The sequence below is a fragment of the Phasianus colchicus genome, chromosome Z, assembly GCF_987193195.1.
Source record: "Phasianus colchicus chromosome Z, bPhaCol1.hap1.1, whole genome shotgun sequence".
Lineage (NCBI taxonomy): Eukaryota > Metazoa > Chordata > Aves > Galliformes > Phasianidae > Phasianus > Phasianus colchicus.
In genome coordinates this window covers 36930221-36949973 of record NC_143476.1, presented here as the reverse complement: position 1 = coordinate 36949973, position 19753 = coordinate 36930221, and the positions used below count along the sequence as shown (strand labels likewise).

At 44.2% G+C, this 19753-nt stretch overlaps 1 protein-coding gene across 1 annotated transcript in view; it reads right to left on the bottom strand.

The window, feature by feature from the left end:
* Positions 1–476: 476 nt before the first annotated feature.
* Positions 477–19753, bottom strand: part of MUSK (muscle associated receptor tyrosine kinase) — a 44917-nt gene continuing 25640 nt past the window's right edge. Inside the window, exons 8-17 of the mRNA XM_031608343.2 lie at positions 19651–19657; positions 18085–18351; positions 13310–13485; positions 13067–13090; positions 10538–10626; positions 10068–10227; positions 8597–8786; positions 8103–8294; positions 3325–3473; positions 477–1541 (exon numbers count right to left, since the gene is read on the bottom strand). Coding sequence (XP_031464203.1) covers positions 871–1541; positions 3325–3473; positions 8103–8294; positions 8597–8786; positions 10068–10227; positions 10538–10626; positions 13067–13090; positions 13310–13485; positions 18085–18351; positions 19651–19657 — 1925 coding nt within the window. The 3' untranslated portion in view covers positions 477–870. The remainder of the gene's footprint in view (positions 1542–3324; positions 3474–8102; positions 8295–8596; positions 8787–10067; positions 10228–10537; positions 10627–13066; positions 13091–13309; positions 13486–18084; positions 18352–19650; positions 19658–19753) is intronic.

The window sequence follows — 19753 nt, the reverse complement described above, 5'->3', positions numbered from 1 at the left end:
GCAATGTACCACAGGCACAGGGAAATAAACACACCCGAGAGACCAGATGGGTGCAGTACTGGGCCTCTAGCATGAATGTGTCCTTTAACAGCCAGTGGCTTTGTTGTAGGATTGGGTGAGAAGACTGGCTACTTTATATGAGATTTTTGGTGAGATCTTAGCAAAAATCAAATGACCCTCAATGTGGACTTCTCTCTTTTCAGATAAATCTTAGGATAGGATTTTGTTTAACATGTCATACTGGCTACCACCAGTAGTCCTGTGGGCTGCTGATTTGACTCTGTGTTGTGTTCATGAGCAACAAACACAAAAAGGGAGTTAAAAAGTCAGTGTACTATGCCTTCAGCAATATCCTTCCTCTACAAAATGAAGTGAGCATGCAAAAATAAAATGATAAGCAAAATCCAAAACAGGACTGATTTCTGCAATCTTTTTTTCCTTTTTTTTTTTTTTTTTTACAGATAGTAGTTGAAAACATATAAGGAAGGGAACAGAAAGTTAAAAGCTAGGTGCATAAATGCAGAAGAACAGGGAGAAAACTGCTGGGTAAAGAAGTTGCCCCAGGAAGAGGTGGGTCTGCTTTGCCTGGGGAACTCTGTGCTCATGGAAATGACTAAAGCAGGTCCTGAGCTTACACAGCCAGCTCGCCAACCAAACCAAGGAGCACCAGCTTGGTGGCTGGGAGCTATCCCCATAATTTGGGAGGTATAGTCCACCTCAAGGAGGTATGGTCTACCCTGAAGGGGGTGCAGTCCACATTCCTTGCTTGGTAGAGGAACAAGATGTTTCTCCTCCCTCTAAATCAGAGCTTTGAGCTCAGGAGCCTGCAAGCAGTGAGACACGACAGCCTCCTCACCACACCCCTCAGACCTATGGGGAGGCCACAGCCCTCTCATACATGCGCTCCAGGATGCGGTGGATACTGGCAAAGCTTGGCCGGTCAGCTGGCAGCTTGCTCCAGCAGAGACGCATCAGGTTGTAGAGCTCCAGAGGACAGTTGTCTGGGCACGACAGGATGTTCCCATCCCTCACGTAGTAGATGACCTCCTCATGAGCCATCCCATAGTAGGGCTGCATGCCATAGGAGAAGATCTCCCATAACACCACTCCATAGGCCCACACATCAGACTCTGTGGTGTACCGGTTATAAAAAATGGATTCGGGGGGCATCCAGCGGATGGGGATGGCATCATTCTCGTTGGCTTTGTAGTAATCAGCTGAATACATGTTCCTTGAGAGGCCAAAGTCAGCGATTTTGACCACCATGTTCTCCCCCACCAGGCAGTTCCTGGTGGCCAAGTCCCGATGAACAAACTTGCGCTCAGAGAGGTAGGCCATGCCTGCAGCCACCTGCTTGGCAATGCAGAGCTGGCTGGTGCAGCATAGTGCCAGTGGATTGGGGAGGCAGGCCCGTGCCTCCAGGCTACCCTGCACCAGGCTGCAGAGGTTGCGGGGCGAGCGGTTGCGCAGGTACTCATTGAGATCACCATAGGCCATATACTCAAACAGCAGGCACATGGGTTTCCCAACAGCACACACACCTGGAAAAAAAATAGATGCAGCATTCAGTTTCTTCCATGGCAAGACCAAAAAAATATCCAAAAATACTTAATACAAAGGGGAGATTCCCAAGAATGCATCTGGGGACAGAGGAAAATTGCAAAGCATGCAAATACCATCAAATTTCATCATGTTTCTTTATGTCTTTGAAGCTCCTTCAACAGGAATCTAAATCCAAGCTTTGTGAGAGACACTAACAAGTCACTAACCCAGCCTGACTGATGGGCACGTGCTTGGTTCTGCACTAGCTTCACCAGGGTCCAGCATGAGCAGTGGACTCTACTCCCACAGTGCAACAGGATTTAATGTGTTTCAATTGCACCATGCTAGTCTGTAGAGAAACAATCACCTTGCTTATGATTTCTAATGATCTAGTAATGTGATTCAGATCAGACACACCAATTAGATGTACCTAATATACATATTTTACAAGAAAATTTTGAAATAGAAGAGTCTGTACTGCATTAGTATTGTGAGTGCATGCAAAGATCATCAGTTTATCATATAAATTCCCAAACCTAACTTTTTAACCAGATTTACAGAGCACACAGTAACATAAAGCCAGTTAGAGAGATAAGCAAAAATATTTATGTGCCTGCTATTTAACTTGTCAACTAGCGAAAACCAGAATTTGAAGTATACATGTTTCACTTCCTTAGGGGCATTTAGCAATTGGTGATCCAGCTTATTGTGAAATCTGAACTTCATGTTGATGACCTAACACATGAATCTTTGAGAAAAAAGATAGCTGTTTCCAGCATCATAAAATCAGGATCTGACAAGCATGAAGAGAGTATGTGAGGGTTTTATCATCTAAGCTGTGCTCAAAAACATGTCTACTTTCCCCATACCTCCTGAATGTGAGACTAGTTTGCTCCTGTACCTTTGCCTTTTCCTGACCTACAATGTGTTGACAATAAACATAATGTTTACTTGAGACTGGGGCATTTCCTGCTACTCTCTTCTGTTGCCAAAGTGATCATGTCAACCCAATTTTCCCAAACCTGCAGTTTATACATTTTCAGATTTCGTGGAATTTCCTGTTGAAATAAATTAGGATCTCAGTTGCATGTTCACAGGGATCAGGTCTGCCTACAGCAACCCTGAGTGGGACTGCAAGGCGATGGTGGAAAGCAGCATCCACTTCATTTAGGAATGGGAATTGCCTATTAGCCAAGCTGTGGAACCAAGTCTTTCTAAAAAGCCCAAGAAAACATAGTTTTGTTTCAGCTGTGAAGGGAGGGGAAGGAAGAGACTGTCGTTGTGGTTGGCTTTTTTGTTTGTTTGCTTCACTTTGTTTTTCTAATGCTGGTGAATGTTCAGACATGACAATAGCAAGTGGGATCCATAAAACTAACAAGACATGTGCTTGTTTTTTTTCTTAAGTACCCACAAAATAAATCACAGCTCCAGGAAGCCCTTGCCTTCCCTGCAAGACATCTGCTTCAGCGTTACAAAGCTGGAAGCAGATCTAAGCACCAAGATGGTCAGCAGCAGACTCTACCACAGGATGGGGAAGCTTTGTTACAAGGTGTCCTGCTAAGGCAGCTGCTTATGACCTACATTCCAGACTTGTTCTGGTGAAGAATTTAGCAGAGCATGCAGTGACTCATAGCAAAGCTCACCCCTTTTGAACAAGCTATTTTCTCTTGTAGAACAGTCCATCGTCACTCAGCACTGGTCATGCATGCCTGTGCCCCTAGCAAAACGCCAGCAGATTTGCAGGAGGAGGTACCCCCATACATGGGCACCTCATTCAGATACCTAAGAGCTTGACAATGTTTGGATTGTCAAATTCAGCCATGAGGGCTGCCTCCCTCTGGAAGTCGGCTTGCATGTCCGCAGATGCTTCCTCTTTCAGCATTTTCACTGCCACCATTGTGAAAGATTCATATGGCAGCAGTCCTGGGGCCCTGGAAGAGAAGGAAGCATTGATGAGAGTTGCAAGCACATAAAACACAGGCTTTTTCTAGTATAAAATGATGAAGAACTGACTCAAAAATAAACATATTTTATATAAAAAATGTTGAAAGAGCCTCCTTACGCTCAATTTCTCTTCCCACCCTGCACACTTGTGGCACTGGAACATCTAGCTACTATCGGAGAACAAGTACCAATTAGAGTAAGCATGTTCCCCAGGATGAAAATAACCCTTTGGCGCAGTTCAGGGGATAGACAGAATGGTACACCTCTAATTTAACAAATTTAAATCCCATTAGCTAATTTTGGTTGCATTTAATGGGGTGGAGCTGAGGTCCAGCAAAGAGTAATACTCCTGCAAATGCTGTGGAAATAGGTGCCAAGTAAGAAGGAAAAATGCACAAATAAGCCCTGTCAAGAACAAGTTCATGCACTAATACACTGTGTTAAAAACTGAATTTTCAGCTTTGAGACGATCTGTAGGAAATGGAACTTTTGACTTCAAGCAATCACAGGCTCATTCTGTTTCACTATCCACATGTCACTCTGCCCTCAGCAAGTTTAATTAAGCACACTTGCCAAAGATCGAGGAGTAGTGCTCAAGCATGGCAACTTTCCATACTTCAGATGTGGGTCAAGCTTCAGACATGCATTTTGTTGCCTATGCCTGCTCTTCCCAGGGTCCTGCAGTTAAGGCATGCTCCTTAAAGGCAGCTAGAGCCCATGAACAGTGGCACCCTTTTACAATTTATGCTCCTGCCTGACTGCCCTCCCATTGCTCAAATGCCAGGTTACTTTACTGCTCAGTAGTCACAAGAGGAGGTTCAGATTTCCAAAGCAAACTTCCAGTTTCCTTGTCATCTACTCCAGACATATGGTAGTTGCAACAGATGCACTCAGATGCTGTAAATGTCAAATGTCAGAAGATGGCAGGATGCCCATCTAGAGAGGAATATCACAGGCAGCTGGACCGCAGCTGAAGGGCTCGGACAAGGAGATCCAGCATGCCAGAATGGAGGACCTGGCTCCACATTTGTCTACTACTGCCTTTGCTATAGCAAAATGTCCTACTTTATTACCCTGTGCTGGCAGCAAGGTTCCAGTATAGCAGGAGAAGAGACCTCTTTGAATGCACCCACTGCTGCTTAACTGCAGCATTTGAGAAAGACAGTAGCAATACTCTGAAGATATCAGTAGAGCAATTAAAAGGAGAAACAGGAGGGAATTTATGTCTTCCAAGCAGCCTCATTGTAGATTACCTCTCATGACTGGCTAGCAGACTAGCACAGCAATAACAGCTTCATATTGCGTACTTTGCAGAAGGAAGCTCACTCTGGGCCAAAGTCTAAAGTACATGCATCCACCTGCTCTCCACTGAAATCCTGTAGTGTAACACTAACCTAAATGTGACTTAAGTGAGATTAAGCTGCATAGAGCTTTTGCTGGGCCTTCTTCAGCCCAGTTCTTGCAGATCCGCATAAACTGCCAAAGTTGAGCCTCTCAGTGCCCAAAAAACGTCGTGAACAGGAAGGGATGGAGGCACAAATGCAGAGAAGCTCCTGCTTCTGAAATTAAACAGAAGAATTCAAGTTCTAGGCTGGAGTGTGCTTTCTCCAAAACAGCTCGTTTTCTTCAAGATACAGGAAGCATCAAGGAATTAGCCTGGATTTCCTCTCTAGTGACTACCTACACACTTTAGGTGAAATACTTCACTGTTTGTGCACAGGATGACAGCAGCTGTCCTCACTTTTTCTACTATCACTGGATCTCTGCAACACTGGCAGAACTTCAGGTACCACCTGTGCAAGAAGAGATTTTGTCCCCATTCTACCTTTAGAGGAAACCTGAATTTAGGTTTCCAGTCAGAACTTCTTTGCAGAGCAGTAACTGTGAAAAAAAAAAAAAATAGTGGAGCTGCTTCAATCTGTATTTGAGGTTGTGACCTGTGCCCGATCTTCCCCAGTGCCATATCTGGGTAGCTTCTGTAAGGCCATTAAGTGGTGTCATTAACTGAGGGGTGTGGAGACTCACCTCTACGCTCCCTATTAGAGAAAAATTTCTGTGGGAGCAGAAGAGTGTCTTGAATGAGTATTGTATATAGGGTATTATTTCTTAAACTAACATCTATGCTGCTTTTCATCTACACTGAGACAGCAGATCAAATACTCTTTGAACAAGAAAGAACATGAAGAGATCTGTAAAAGAAGAAATCTTGCCACTCTGACCTCTGATCACCTGCCTATGGCCCAATCCTGGCCCTGGGGGCAGCCTTGTCTCCAAACCAAGCCTAGTCATGATGAACCTGTGCTAAGTCCCACATTTTGTTTCAAAGACATCTGCTAAGGAAAATGGTTACTTCCTCAACCCCTTCAGTGTGTACGAGCCCTCAGTGGACATTGCAGCCTTTCAGGAGGAGCGGGTAAACGATAGCCAGACACTTCCTGTCCTAACATGTTGCTTGACTCAGGAGTGAGTAAACACTGAATCAGGCCTCACAGCAAGCCAACTGGCAAAGGCATCACTGGCACTGTGTGCAGAGCTGTGTTTACAGGAGCAGGAGAAATATGAGACCAGAAGAAGTAAGAGGGCTGCTAAACTTAGCTTGAGATGTCCACTTAACACATGTAGACAAGTACATTTTATTCATCTGCGACGGCAAGGTAAAGGTTTGACTTATCATGGAACTTGTGACCTGAAGGGATGCGCTTCTGGTGCTTCTGGATGTCAGCGTATCAGCCTCTGCTGGTGTGAGAACTGTGCATGGAAACACCATGAGCTGAAATCTACCCTGAGAATATTCAGAAGCGCTTCTGATGGAGAAGTAGTATTTCTTCAGCTCCTGAGCCACAGAGAGAAAGCATTTTTCTGAGAGTATAGCACACTGCACGTTGCAAAAGCTGCCTAAGAAGACTGTGTTGCTTTTTTTTTTTCTTTTGCCATTTTTCACTGACAATAGCAAAAAGGTTTTTCTAAAAGGAATTCTAGCACTGGGGTGGATGAAATGCACATGGAAGCTCCCTGCACCACTTTAACACTTGCTTCACTCAGCACTCCAGTGATGTTCAAACTCTCTTTGAGAGGTCCTCCTCAAGGTGGATGAGAGTCACCCCTCAGGAGGGCCTGGGCAGCACAGCACCAAGGCTGCACTGAAGCTTCAATGCAGGCGACACTTGGCAGTGGGACTGCTTGCCCTGCTGTCACATCCAGGAGAAGGCTCAAATGATGGGACATTCTCAACACTGTGCCATGGCCAGAAAAGGTACTGCTCTGCATTCAGGCAGCAGCTGTGATGCAGTCTTCACTGCATTGTTCTCAGCTCCAGTTCAGATGCATTTGGCTCAACCATCCAGGCTAACAATCAATCACAGGCTAAGCATCTGCACTTTTCCCACTGCCTGCCCTTTAAACTTCTGTTATTTTTAGCTTGCTCTATATTAAAGAAAAGTATGCCTGCATTTCTTCCATATCTCTTCACTTGGAAAAAAATGCATCTATTGAAATTGTTTTCTCCACTCTAACAGTGATTTAACTTGTCCATAACTCATTTCCTAGTGGATACATCCACAGCATAACTATAAATATTGAAAATATCTGCACCAGCGGCTGCTTTCTGCACAGAGAGTCCTTCAGCTTGGAAGTTACTGGGAGCAATTCCACCAGACAGGTCATGGATCTGATAGTCCCTGGTGGCTTTGGTCATACACTACTCTAGACAGTGCAGTGACAGAGTCCCAGAGTTATTAGCTCTAGAGGACAAAGAATACTCATCCTAAGCAAAAATGGAACTGGACAGCCAGTCTATCTTTTTTCGGGAATTTGGAGGGGGATTTTCTAAGAGCAGATCAGCCAAAGGCTGTCCTGCAGGCATTACAGAATCTGTTAAGCATAACAAGATGCCTTCCATTCAGTTCAATTCTGGGTTTTCAATGAAAACATGTTTCACATATGAAGAAATATATGACCTCACCTCCCATGAGATTTAACAGAACTGGGACCTCATCTAATGCCTTAAATTTAAAATGGGCAACAATGGTCATGAATTCCAAGAATAAAGACTGAGTAAGTAGGATGCACATGCGCACAAAAGGATGTTGGATCAAGTAGGCTGGGGTTTTAGGGGATTTTTGGTTTAGTTTTGCCACTGAATCAAATGGAAACTGGATCAGGATCTAAATGCATCATGACACATTGCCCTCTGTGGTAAGTACTGGCCAATGTTGACTTTGTAAAGGAGCACACCAATACACACTGTCAATTTGCAAACACTGGGACATGCAAGCATTTCACAATAGGTCACATGTCACAGGCAATACTCTTGGAAAAAATATAAGGATTATAAATTTAGCTAAGCTTTGACACCAGGCTTTGGTATGTGAGTATGACACAGTGTTTAATAGAGAGAACAGGAGGTTCATTTGTGGCAGTATTTTAACAAATATCAGGGGGAAGAAGTAGCCATAAGAAACAATTACTCAAGCTTGAGTGTAGCTGTTTGAATTTTCTACTAATTTTGGTTTGGGTAAATGAACAAAGGATTTCAGGTGTCCAGGCAAACAGATGTCCAACTGCTTATCTTTTTCAGGTACCTCCATATAGAGAGGACTCACACATGGATGTCTTACCTTGCTTGGAAAACTCTCCCAAATGCTCCTTCCCCAATATCTCTCACATATTCAATATTGTTCCTGGGATACTCCAAGCTGAGTAGTTTGGGATTGAGGAGAAGAGGCATCCGCTGGTACATGGGGTTAGGGTGTAGCCGGTCCAGGAGGAGTTCAGAGGGCAGAGTGGTGAGTGTCGGTGTTTCTGACTCTCTGAAAAAATAGAGCAGTTGTTGGTCAATGTGCATGGCTCCTGATATACATCTGTACCACGGGGTTGGATTCTTCCAAGGTGGGAAAGAGAGGTGTGGCAGAGCTGCTGAAAAAACCTTGCAGCAGTTTCTCATTGTTTCCCCAAAATAGCCACCAGGCCACTTTCCACAGAGGGACTCCTCAGAACTTACACTGGTGCTGCCATGGGATTCTCCCTCCTGCAGGAGTTTGCAGGACTCAGAAACAGGCAAGTTCTGTTTCAAAGCAGCATTTGTTGCCTTGAACTGAGCCCTGGGCTTTACCTTTTCTTGTTTTTCCAGTCCTTTCGGCGACGGCAGCAAACAAGGGTGATAATGCCAAGGATCACGATTAGAGCAAAGCTGGAGATGATCGAGATGATAACATTCATGGAGTATGTGGGGGAATAAGATGGAGAATGGGGGAGGTTTGGTGTCTCTCCATTTGGTTTTCTTGTTCCTAGGGATAACGATGCTGTAATGCAAACAAAATCAGAAGATGATATCTGTTCTATAGGGATGTGTCTTTCTCTCAAGATATACTTGTGTACAACTGACTAGCCTGTTTTCCTGGTAATTACTAACATTACAGATACAGCAGTAAGACTGTTTGAGAGGACCATACTAGAGAACTTCTGTATACAGGAAGAAAAACCTATTTCTGCTTAATAATTGTGAAAGTGCAGGACCTAGTAAAGACACAGTTCCTGTAGAGGTAGGAACCTAGTTTTGATAAGCAGTCAGATAACTTGCAAGAATTACAGATGAAAGATTATATCCAATGGTCTCAAAAGTGTTCAAATAAGCTGAGGGCCTATACTGGGATTGAACTAAACTCCACAACATGGAGCACGGTGAATCACATGTCCTTGAAGGATGGACGTCCCTAGCAGGGACGAGTGTCCACCCAAGGCAGGTATATGGTGATATTTTCCTGGACCATCCTCTTCCCTCCAACAGTTTTGCATCTCAGTGACTTTATGGGTCAAATATGGTAAACTACTGTAAAATTTCACTTTTTTTTTTTTTTTAGGGGAAAAAGGAATCAAGTATACCTCTGCTGATTATTTTCTGAGCTATTCTACAAAATGATTGAGAACGGAAATAAATTTACACTATATTTTTAAGGCCAGCTAAATTGACACTGACTTGAGTTCCATTGACTCTACAGCATCTCTATTCTCTGGCAAGCAGAATTGTCTTGTTTTCAAGCCCTGAGGTCCTAAAACTTGGTGAAATATTAAAACCTCTATCAGTGATGAAATATGTTTCAAAAATTGTTCTTTGAACAAAAAAGAGTGAAAATGTTTCCATCTTTTTCAGATTTATTTTTAGATGTATTTCTTTTTAATGTTGAAAAAAAATCACCAGAAGCAAAACAACTTTGGAAAATTTGCCATAAGCTCTCCTTTTTCTTTAGAGCATACTGTAGCCAACCTATCTCTCATATTACCACTGTAGCCAACCTATCTCTCATATTACCACAGGAAATCTGATTTTATCTTTTGGCCTTATTATAATCTCAGGCAAGGTGCTCAATCTGTCTGTCTTCATTTGCCCATCTTTAAAGTATGTATTACACCTTCAAACTGAAGATGATGAGTGTATTTGTGCAAAGAACCAGTGCTGGATGACTCTAGAACACAGAATTAATCAATGGGGACATGAGACCCATGGTGTGATGGGCAGCAAGTCAACACTTTACATGGTCCCAAAACAAGCACAATGACAGAAACCATAAACTGTAGTCGCCTACCATCTCCACAAGGAGACACGCTGCAGTATTCCCAAGTGACAGATGGGTCTTTTGTGTAGCACCAGGGACGTTCATTTTCACCTCCTGGGTTGCGGCAGTAATTCTCAGCATCAGACAGCTCGGGGAAAACCTGAGGAGTCCTTCTGTGTAAGTGGGGAGCCTTGGAGTAGGAAACCATTTGGATTAGTGTTTGAGTACAATTTTTCCTGCTGGTATTAACAAAACAAAGAAAGAAAAAAAAAAAGAGAAAGGCAGAGGTAAAACAAATTTGCAGTAGCTTGCAAGAATCACCAAGAAAGCAAGAAAGCATCCGGCATTGGGAAGGGGGAACTTGCAGATTGAAATATGAAGCAATCAAGAATGAAGGCGAGCTGTCATCTGCCCAGCCCTTCTGTGGGACAGGGCTGCCCAGCTCAGGGAAACTCACTGGAGAAGAAGACCCCATTTGGTTATCTCACACTGATGCACACCTGGTCGCTCCACTTCTGGCAGGGGATGCCGGAGGCAGTAACATTGGCCCAGCCTTGGTAAAACTGGCCATTGCCACTGTAGCAAGTCCCTGGGCAGGAAAAAAAAAAAAAAAAAAGAAAGAAAAAAAAAGGAACAAAGTGGGGACAAGCACCACATTAGGAGTGACAAGTCATGTACTTACACAAGAGCCAAAACAATTAGCAGCAGATCTGAAGCAAACAAAAGGACCAGTGACAGTCACGGAAGAACTTAGCTTTCTGTTCATGCTGAAATGGATTTTGAGCTCTGTACATAGGATTACATCTGGTAACATCCCAAGGAAAGGAGAAAAGCTTTCCAGACTGAGGAACAGAGCCATGTGGCTGTGGCTGTCACTCTGCCCCAAAACCAAACAAAGCAGCACAGGCCCACAGGGATGCTCCAGAGCTAAACCATGGCAGAAAGCAAACTGCAGCACTGGCTGCGTGGCTCACAGCCTGCACGGCAGCTGGGGTGGGAGAAGCAAAGTCTTGCAAGGAGTGCTGTCCTGCTGGCCTCTGTATAGTGCTTCTCATCTCAGACTGGATGCTTGGGACTGTGGCTCCCAGCATGCATGGAAACCACAAGCTAAAGGGAGCTACAAATCTGAAGGAATGGTATCGGCACAAAGCACTGTTATTCATAATGAAGAATGTGCTATTGATCTCACGTATGCAAAGCTTACTGTGGCTGCAGAAGTCAGCAGGAAATCTAGAGAAGATTTTCACTCCAAGAATAAGTTCCCAAAACATAAACGTGGGCATCACTTATCCTCAGAGGAGAATTTAATGCATGCTGGCATAATCCAGGAAGTAAGAGGGACAACAGAGGAGATGTAGTCTTACACATGTAGCATTTGCTGCTAATTGTGTGGAAACTGCTGACCATGGATTAGCATTCTGGTTGATGGCATGCATTAGGGTCCTCTTGTTAGATGCTGCATTGTTAACCTTATTAAATAAATTAGTATGTCAGCAAACAGTGCTGTCATAGCTTTATTTTCAACTGTATTGAAGTTGCAGCTCATAAAAGCTAACACAGGAGGAAACCTATCTCACTCTAAAACAGAGATTTTTTAAGCAAATGTTTTTCCTCTTCAAGTAAAGATTTGCATAAGGTTTGATCCTGGTTTCAGACAAAGGCTACACATTCTAATTCACTCAAGCAGATTGTCCTGTTTCTCCTGTAGGATTGATTAATTTTTGCATGGCTGTAGTTCTAACAAGATGTTTGTTTAAAGCACCTGAGCACTTCAGTAAAGACCAGTGTAAACAGCAGTTCTTGAGCACATTGCAATGGCTGCCTGCTCTTTTCCTCTTGCTGTTACAGAACCTCAGCTTTATATACACCCATTGGTGCCAGGCTATACTCATGGGTAGCGGAGCACCACCAGGTTTATTGTAGACAGGTGACTTCAAACACAAGGTTGAGACCCTGTAGCCCAATATGTGAAAGTATCTCAGTTTAGAAATGGCTTCAGACCCCATGACAATACTTGGCTCATCATAAGTCCAAGGTAAAATGCTGTAATTTGAGCTTCTTTGACTGGTACATAAGCTATCTGCAGTGCCTGTAGCACTGCAGAATGTAAAACTTTGTTGAGCTGCCCTAAAACGCAGCTGTGTCAATCATTAATAGGCAAAGAGAGCAATACCTGAAATCCATCTGAGCAAGTAGCTGACATGAAAAGAAGCCTTTTTGCACTGAACATGACATCAACGTGACACCTTTGAGGAGCAAGGTGGAGAGGCTTGAGGGGCAAAGGAAAACATCATTGTGCCCTTAAGGGGCTGAAAAATACCGAGGTCTCGTGGGTGGACATGCTGAAGAAGGAGAGATTGAAACTGCCATGTGCTCCTGGCACCCGCCTTGTGTTCTGTCCCCCACTGACAGCATGGGGCTGGCAGAAGTCCCAGCAAGAGATGGCTGGGATTTATGGGTAGTTTTGTAGGGACATTAGAGAAATGGCTTCAGGGACAGATGGAGCATGCCCCATCCCTGCAGACGCCCCAGGCCAGGTTGGATGGCTCTGTTCTAACCTGACCCACTGGGTGGCAGCGCTGCCCACAGCAGGAGCTCAGGGCTGGGTGGGCTTTGAGGTCCTCTCCAACCCAACCAGTCTGTGGTCCTGTGATTCTATGTTGGTAACCACATCAGTGACAGCATGTAAGGGTGGGACTGCCCTGACAGCAGACTCCGAAGTACCAGACACAGCAGAAAAGAAAGAATGGGTAGAAATGCAGGGTAACAACTGGAGGAGATCTGAAAGCACCATCACTCTCTAATCACCTTCAACAATTATCAGCCCCTACTCTCCGTAAAACCTTTGCAGATGGAAATATGTTTTCCTGTGCCTTAGATGTGAGAGTTCAGTCATTCTCTGGCAACAGCCTGAATCAAACCAGCAAAGACCAGTACAGAACACTAAAAAATGCCGTGCAAGCTGCATCTTCAACAAAAAATGCTGTGCCCACTCTCTTGAAAAACAGATCCTGGAGAAGTCTACTTACTGGTTATATTCTCCTTCTTAAAATCTGTGAAAAGACAAGACAAGGTGTAAGGAGGGGTTGTGACACAGCCAGGTGCTAGCTGCAGAGCCACAGGCAGGATGGTTCCCACTTCACACACCACATCTGACCACAGAACAGCTACTGAGAGGCTGTCAGGCCTTCACTTTCATTGCAAGTCATGGGTGTCACCATGCCCTCACCAAGAAAGCAGCTCTGCAGCTGATGAGCAGCACAACCCCTTACCAAAGAAAGGGATATGGGTGCAGGCACTGGGGTCCTGGTGCAGGCTGGGCAGTCTGTTGCACTCGGGAAGAGCGAGCAGCATCAGGCCCGGCTTGTAAATCCCCCGCTGAGAGTTTTCCTCCATTGAGAGCCATTCCTTAAAGCAGTAGAGATCCTTTACAGCAAGGCAATTCTCTCTACATTATTTTGCAAAAAAACAGTGAAATACAGTGGTCAGTGGCTTGATAACAGCTGCTGCACCTAGCGGTGGTGTGCAGGGTTTATACAGGCTGAAAGAAAACCATTAGTGGGGCCGTGCTTCTTTAAGCCAGTCTGTCTGGCTCATAAACCATAAAGGAAACTCCGCATAAAATGTAATAGCTTCCTTTAGGAAACCCACAAAGCTACATTTTTAACGAAGCAGGGTTATTCTCAAGTCGCAATACACATCACAGACTGTGAGGAGTTCATTTCCATCATTTCCCAGACATTTACTGCCATCTTCTAATAACAAACAGCATGTCTGGGAGTTATCTTAGCATTTTATATACATCCTGAAAATCTCACCTGTTGTTCATAAATTTTGTACAAACATGCCATCTGTTCAAAACAAGAGGTAAACTGCAAATCTTAATCTTTTCTAAGCTAAATATTTGCCTACATTTTTAATATCACAGAACCAGCCACGCAATTACTTCTTTTCTCTGCCTTTCCCTCCCCTTTTTTATCTGCTTGCTATCTGCAGCAAAATCTTTGCAATGCCGGGTGAAATAAGAGATCAAACTGCTTCTTACCTAATTTATTGCCTCCCTAACAGTATGAAATATTCACTGGCAAGCCATACTGTGTATGTTTAAATTTTCCTTAGATCTGAAGCTGTTTTGTAAAGAAGGCCAAGGCAGTAATATCTGCACTAGAAAAATAAATAAATAAATAAATAAACAAATAAATAAATAAATGAAACTGTGCTATACTGGAAAGTTTGACTGTTTGTTGTATTAGTTAATTTGTCAGTGATTCGTTTATTTATTCACTCATTCTTGAGAGCCCAAGTTGCACAACCAGCTTTGAGGTAACGTACAGAGATTATTTTTGCTGAACTCAGCTGCTGTCCTTTGAGGATGCATGTCCTTTCTGACCAACACAGAATGACACAGTCATGCAGGAATATACTGCTGGCACCCATGCTGAAGGCTTTAGCCAAATTCACCCCCTGGCTAGCTGATGCAATTTCATTACTACCAACAGCTCTGGCAAGAGTAGAAGGTCGTGAGCTTCAATGACAAACACCATCACTGCAAATCTTCTGCAGCACCAGAATGATGGAGGCCTCTGGAAATTATTCCAGGTGGCAGATCTTTTGCAATCGAGGTGGATGCTCTTCACATTTGCAGGCTGAAGCTATTGAAGACCCAGCTGCCTTGCTCTTGGTTTTATCTATGTCTGGTTGATTCCTTCCTCACCTCCATGAGAGCCAGAATGCAGACAGATGGTACAACATATAGATGCAATTTTTTATGTTAAGCAATAATTGGAACAGGAAAGACTTTCTGAAGTAAAAAACAAACAAACAAACAAACAAACAAAATAATGTTTCACTATGGAAATGGAAAAACCTGGCATCTGAGGCACTGTCTGACACAGAGAGACCTGGATTATATTAGCTGCCTTCACTCCCAAAAACAGAGCATCCTTGAACAAGCCTTGTAGGCGAAGTGCAGCTGCAGAAAGCCAAAGACCTGCAAGACAAAGACCTCTGCAAGTCTTTCCACTGCCTCTTTAGAGGGAGGTGGTCCTCAGCCCCCTGCCCCTTGGCTGCTTCTCGGGGAGCAGAACAAGGCAGACAGAGGGAGGGGCAGTCAGCCTCCTGCAGCTGAGATCATGCGATTGTTACAGCACTTAATCACCAGCAGCAAGAGCAGAATGAGATCATATGCAAAGATTACTTCAGAGTATTATTAGAAGTTTTATGTAACATGACAGAGAGACAAAGACCAGGAGCAGCCGAGGAGGACAAGTGGGCCAGCAGCCCACAGAGGGCTGTTGAAGAGGAGGAGAGGACACATGGACCTGACAAAAGTGAAGGATTTCCCAACATGAGAATTGTGCCCCATCACTTCATATCACCAGTGATTGAAATGGAAATGGAGAGGCTTTCTTCAACTAGTATCTAGTATTCTAGTATCACAGAACAGCCCATGGTAAAAACCAGAAGTAATCAAGAATTATGAGATGAAGTATCACTTTCCTTTCAAGTAGGAAAACTCTTATTCTAATCAATTTGTATCTGAATATATGGAAAGTAAAGTTTTTCCTATGTTGCTTTCTTCTGTTTCACTTCATCTTGTTTTGCCAGCATTTATTTTTATAAAAGCCTTGCTTAGTTTGTTCTACTAACTAGCTTCCAAACCAGAATGAACAACAAAAATTACATAGGAGGGAAGAAATGGGAAAAAAAGTAAAAAAAAGTAAGTAAAAAAAGACAAAAGCACATGAAAACATACCAAGGGAAATCTGTCCCTCAAAAACGAGGTGATTTCTACAGCCTCTGGGACAATTAAATTTTTACTCTTGATGCAGTTCAGCTGAAAGCTGGTGTTGTCTAGACAGTTTGAGCAGAGAGGTATAAAGCTGTCAGTAGAAAGCAGATAAGATAACTGGAAAGCAACCAAGACTGCACAAAATACTTTCAGGAGACCTCTGAGGTCTCAACCACTCAGAAGGACAGATGATGTCTGAGCTATCAGAGTGCTGAGGAAACTTGTCCAGCCAATGGGCTCTGGGAACAGAAACCAGAGGAACACTGTCCCAGGGCTCTTGTCATGAAGAAAGCCATATTTAAATTAACAATAAAATCACTGAGAAAAATTCTTAAAGGAAAAGAATAAATAGATGTATCTGCAAATTGTCTGGTGGATTTGAAGAATGATGATGCCAGACAGATCTGTTAATATTCAGACACATTTGAATAGGCTTTGCCTGCTAGTTGAAGGCCCTTCTGTGACTTGCACCACCCAGCAGTGCCCCAGGAGGGCAAGTCTTCATTCAAATCAGTTCTGATCCCTGCTGGGCCACCCACGAGCAGGGTGAAATGAAGCCAGTGCCTTACCCAGCCCTCACTGACATGTCCTGTGGAGCACCATGCAAAGTCCTTCAATGAGAAATGTGCCACACTTGTGTGGCTCAGATATCAATACTGTCACACATCTTGAAAATAGGCAGAGAGATGGTCTACTAAAAGGCACAATGACAAAGAGCAGCACATCAAGGCAGAGGGGAGGAGTCTGAAAACAAAAAGCAACTTCAGCACCTGTCTGCAGGATTATTTGTGGATATTTGCAAATATATTTCTCTCTTAGGAAAGCTGCAAGTGCTCTGAGTGAGGAACACCAAGCAGCTCATGCAACAAATGGAGAACACAATGTGCTGTCAGGCTCCACATTGGTGTTTTCCTCTGTGTCTTTGTTTCAGAGTTGTGGAAGAAGTGATCAGAAAGGCCCTGAATGCAGACAGCATGCCGTTTACTGTCCTAAAAAGCCCCTGTATAACTGGAAAAATAATTGCTACTAGACTACATCTGGCCCACGACCAGCTGTTGGAGGACTGCCTCTGTTCCTGCCATGTCTGCAGACAAGACATGCATTTTGGTCAAGGCCCCAGAACTGGGGCCACTCTCCTGATAAATACTGATCTGAATAATCTGTTTTAGGATGTAGTTCATGAGGGACAAGAGCTGAAGGCTGCTTTTTAGGCAGGAATGTCAGTTGCCCAAACGCAGAGCAAAGGGCAACCAGACAGCAGGCGTTCACAGATTTGTCATGCTAGACAGCAGTGCTAGGAAAAAGGAGAGTATCAGCCCAAAATGTCTACAGGGATTGTTCTCTGCAGCACACCAAGCAGCCTTTGTGCCATCATGGGGTATAGGAGCATATCCACAACTAAGCTACATATATAGTTAGCACTCGCAGAAAAATAAGCTGCAGGAGATACAGAGGGTTAAAATGCAAGATCTATGGAGAGAACTTGGAGAAAGCTGGCTTATTCTAGGCTGGGGAATGCTTCTTAAAATCTTGCTGCAGAGAGGAGGGAGAAGGCTCTTCTTAGTGGCTGCTGGTGTGAACAGAGTGCAATGGAGAGGGCTGCCCAGTGGGCTGCACAGCCTCTGTGCCTGGGACGTGCCACACAGGCACCTGTCAGCAGGGGATTAGCTGCTGCGGGAGATGCTTTGGACTCCGCGGGTCCTTGCCAGGTCTGTTTGACTGCACATGCCTCTGGCTATGAGAGGAAACGTGTGCCAGGGGGGAGGTTTGGTTCAGCAGGTGCAGTTATACTGACAGTGTCTCCAGTGCGGTCTTTTTCAGTTCCATCACTGCAGTGATGGGAAGTGCTGAATGATCAGTGTCCTGCCTTGGCCACATCTGCTGCATGTCCATATTTAGTCAGAATTTTGAACATACACATTTCTGGTAATAGTAATGACTATACATTGACCTAGCAAGATCTAACTGATGGCAGTATGTTAATTACTTATATTAACAATGTCATTCAAAGGGATATATCTTTTCAACAGCTGCTACCAAAAAACCTGATTTAGCACAAATCTCTGGGGCATGGAATTCATTCTGAACCCCCCCACTGAACACTGCAGCAGGCCCTCTCTGTGCATGCAGAAGGGAGAAGAAAGGAAAAAACACAGCAATCCAGAGAGTACAGTGCTACTGTGTGACTGGGAAGTCTCTAATCAGCCACATGCCCACAAAACAAAAGTGAAAGAGGAGCACACTGTGATTCTTTACCTGCATAGGGGTTTTGGGGCGGGCCCCACTCCCGAGGGCTTGCACTCCTGGAAGATGTAGTTACACAGCAGGGACTCGGCGGCTGGCTGGCAGAACGAACTCACCGTTTTCAGCTCTGTCCAGGCAGTGTGAACAAGCAGCTCCTGGGTCTCCTCGGGGTCAGCATAGGAGGAGTTGAAGAAAACAAGAGCATTTCTTGACAGGATGGCACTGCACACCTCGCCTCTGTAGGTGCTGCAGTAGCCTGCATCACCCTTATACAGTTTGCTGTCAAGGGATAAGAGCAAACACACAGAGTAAACCCACAGCCCTGCACCAGAAGGGAATGGAAAGTGCCAGCAGGGGTTTGTGGATGCACCCAGGACAGAGGGTGCTGCCCCTAGGGCACACCTGGGAAAATGACCCTCCCTGCTCCTAGACTGGGTGGGGGGAGCTGGTGTGCAGCTGTCCCCATTGCTCACTCTGCCAATGTAACTGGGGTCAGAGAGGTCAATTCTCAACATGCCAACCATTCAGAGCAGCCAGCAGAGCTATTTGTAACCTTGCCTTTTCCTTCTCTGTCCAAATAATCCCCCATTGTCAATGCTCTGGGGTGTTCTTGCTGTTTTTCTTAGGAAAACAGGACTTACGTGGGCAAAAAAGTACACAGGATGTCCAAAATTCTGCTTTGCACATCTTGCGATCAGTAGGTGATGCTCCCGGGCCCCAGTTTAGGTCAATGGGGTCAATGTTAATCTTTTTATTTTTTTTTTATTTTATTTTATTTTATTTTATTTTATTTTATTTTATTTTATTTTATTTTATTTTATTTTATTTTATTTTATTTTATTTTATTTTATTTTTAGGCAGCTTCCTCACAGCAATCCTCACTATGGCAGAGGGTACACCATACATGCTGTCCTGGTGACACCCCATGTGCCTCCCATGCAAGGTGCATCCTTCCTTCAGCTTAGCTGAGCCATTTTGTTACTTTTCCTCACCCTCTGCTCTTTATTCTGAGAGCCGCCAGGTCTCAGCTAGCCCTTGCATTTGCCTTTCAGACTTATTTATTCATGCCACACATAGGAATATTCTAGGGTTCTAAAAATAAAAAGTCAGACTAATCATTCAGCACCTCAGAAACTAATTGGCAAAAGAGTACCTCTGATCACATTCAAGTGGCTTTACTCATCTAATATTTTGCTTCCAACAAATATCTAAATGTTTTTAGCCTTACTCTGACCACTGAACAAAAATACATTTCTTGGCTCTGTGTAGGCAGGAGCCTATCACGCAGCTAGACTTTTGTCTGTAAATGTATAATGTCAGTCAAGTCATGGGCATCTAACTGTGATGTGTGCTCTACTAGTGGCTCAGTGCAAAGGCACCATTATCTGATGGGCCCCAGGCTCTGTTCACACTTTTATAAAGGATCCCAGTGTGCCCTCCAGAGAGTCTCACCCATATGCTTAGCATCCAGAAACCTACCCCTTTCATTTAAGCAAAATTCACCAAATCCCCTTGGTTCATCACTGTTACCCTCCCTGACCCACAGGATCCCCAGGCAGCCATAAAACCCATCCTTACCTCCACTCTGCCAGGGAGGCACCAGGCCCAGCAATGGCGATGAGTCAGAAGAAAGAAGAAACGGAAAAGACATCACTGATCTGTCATCGTCACATTTGTGGTA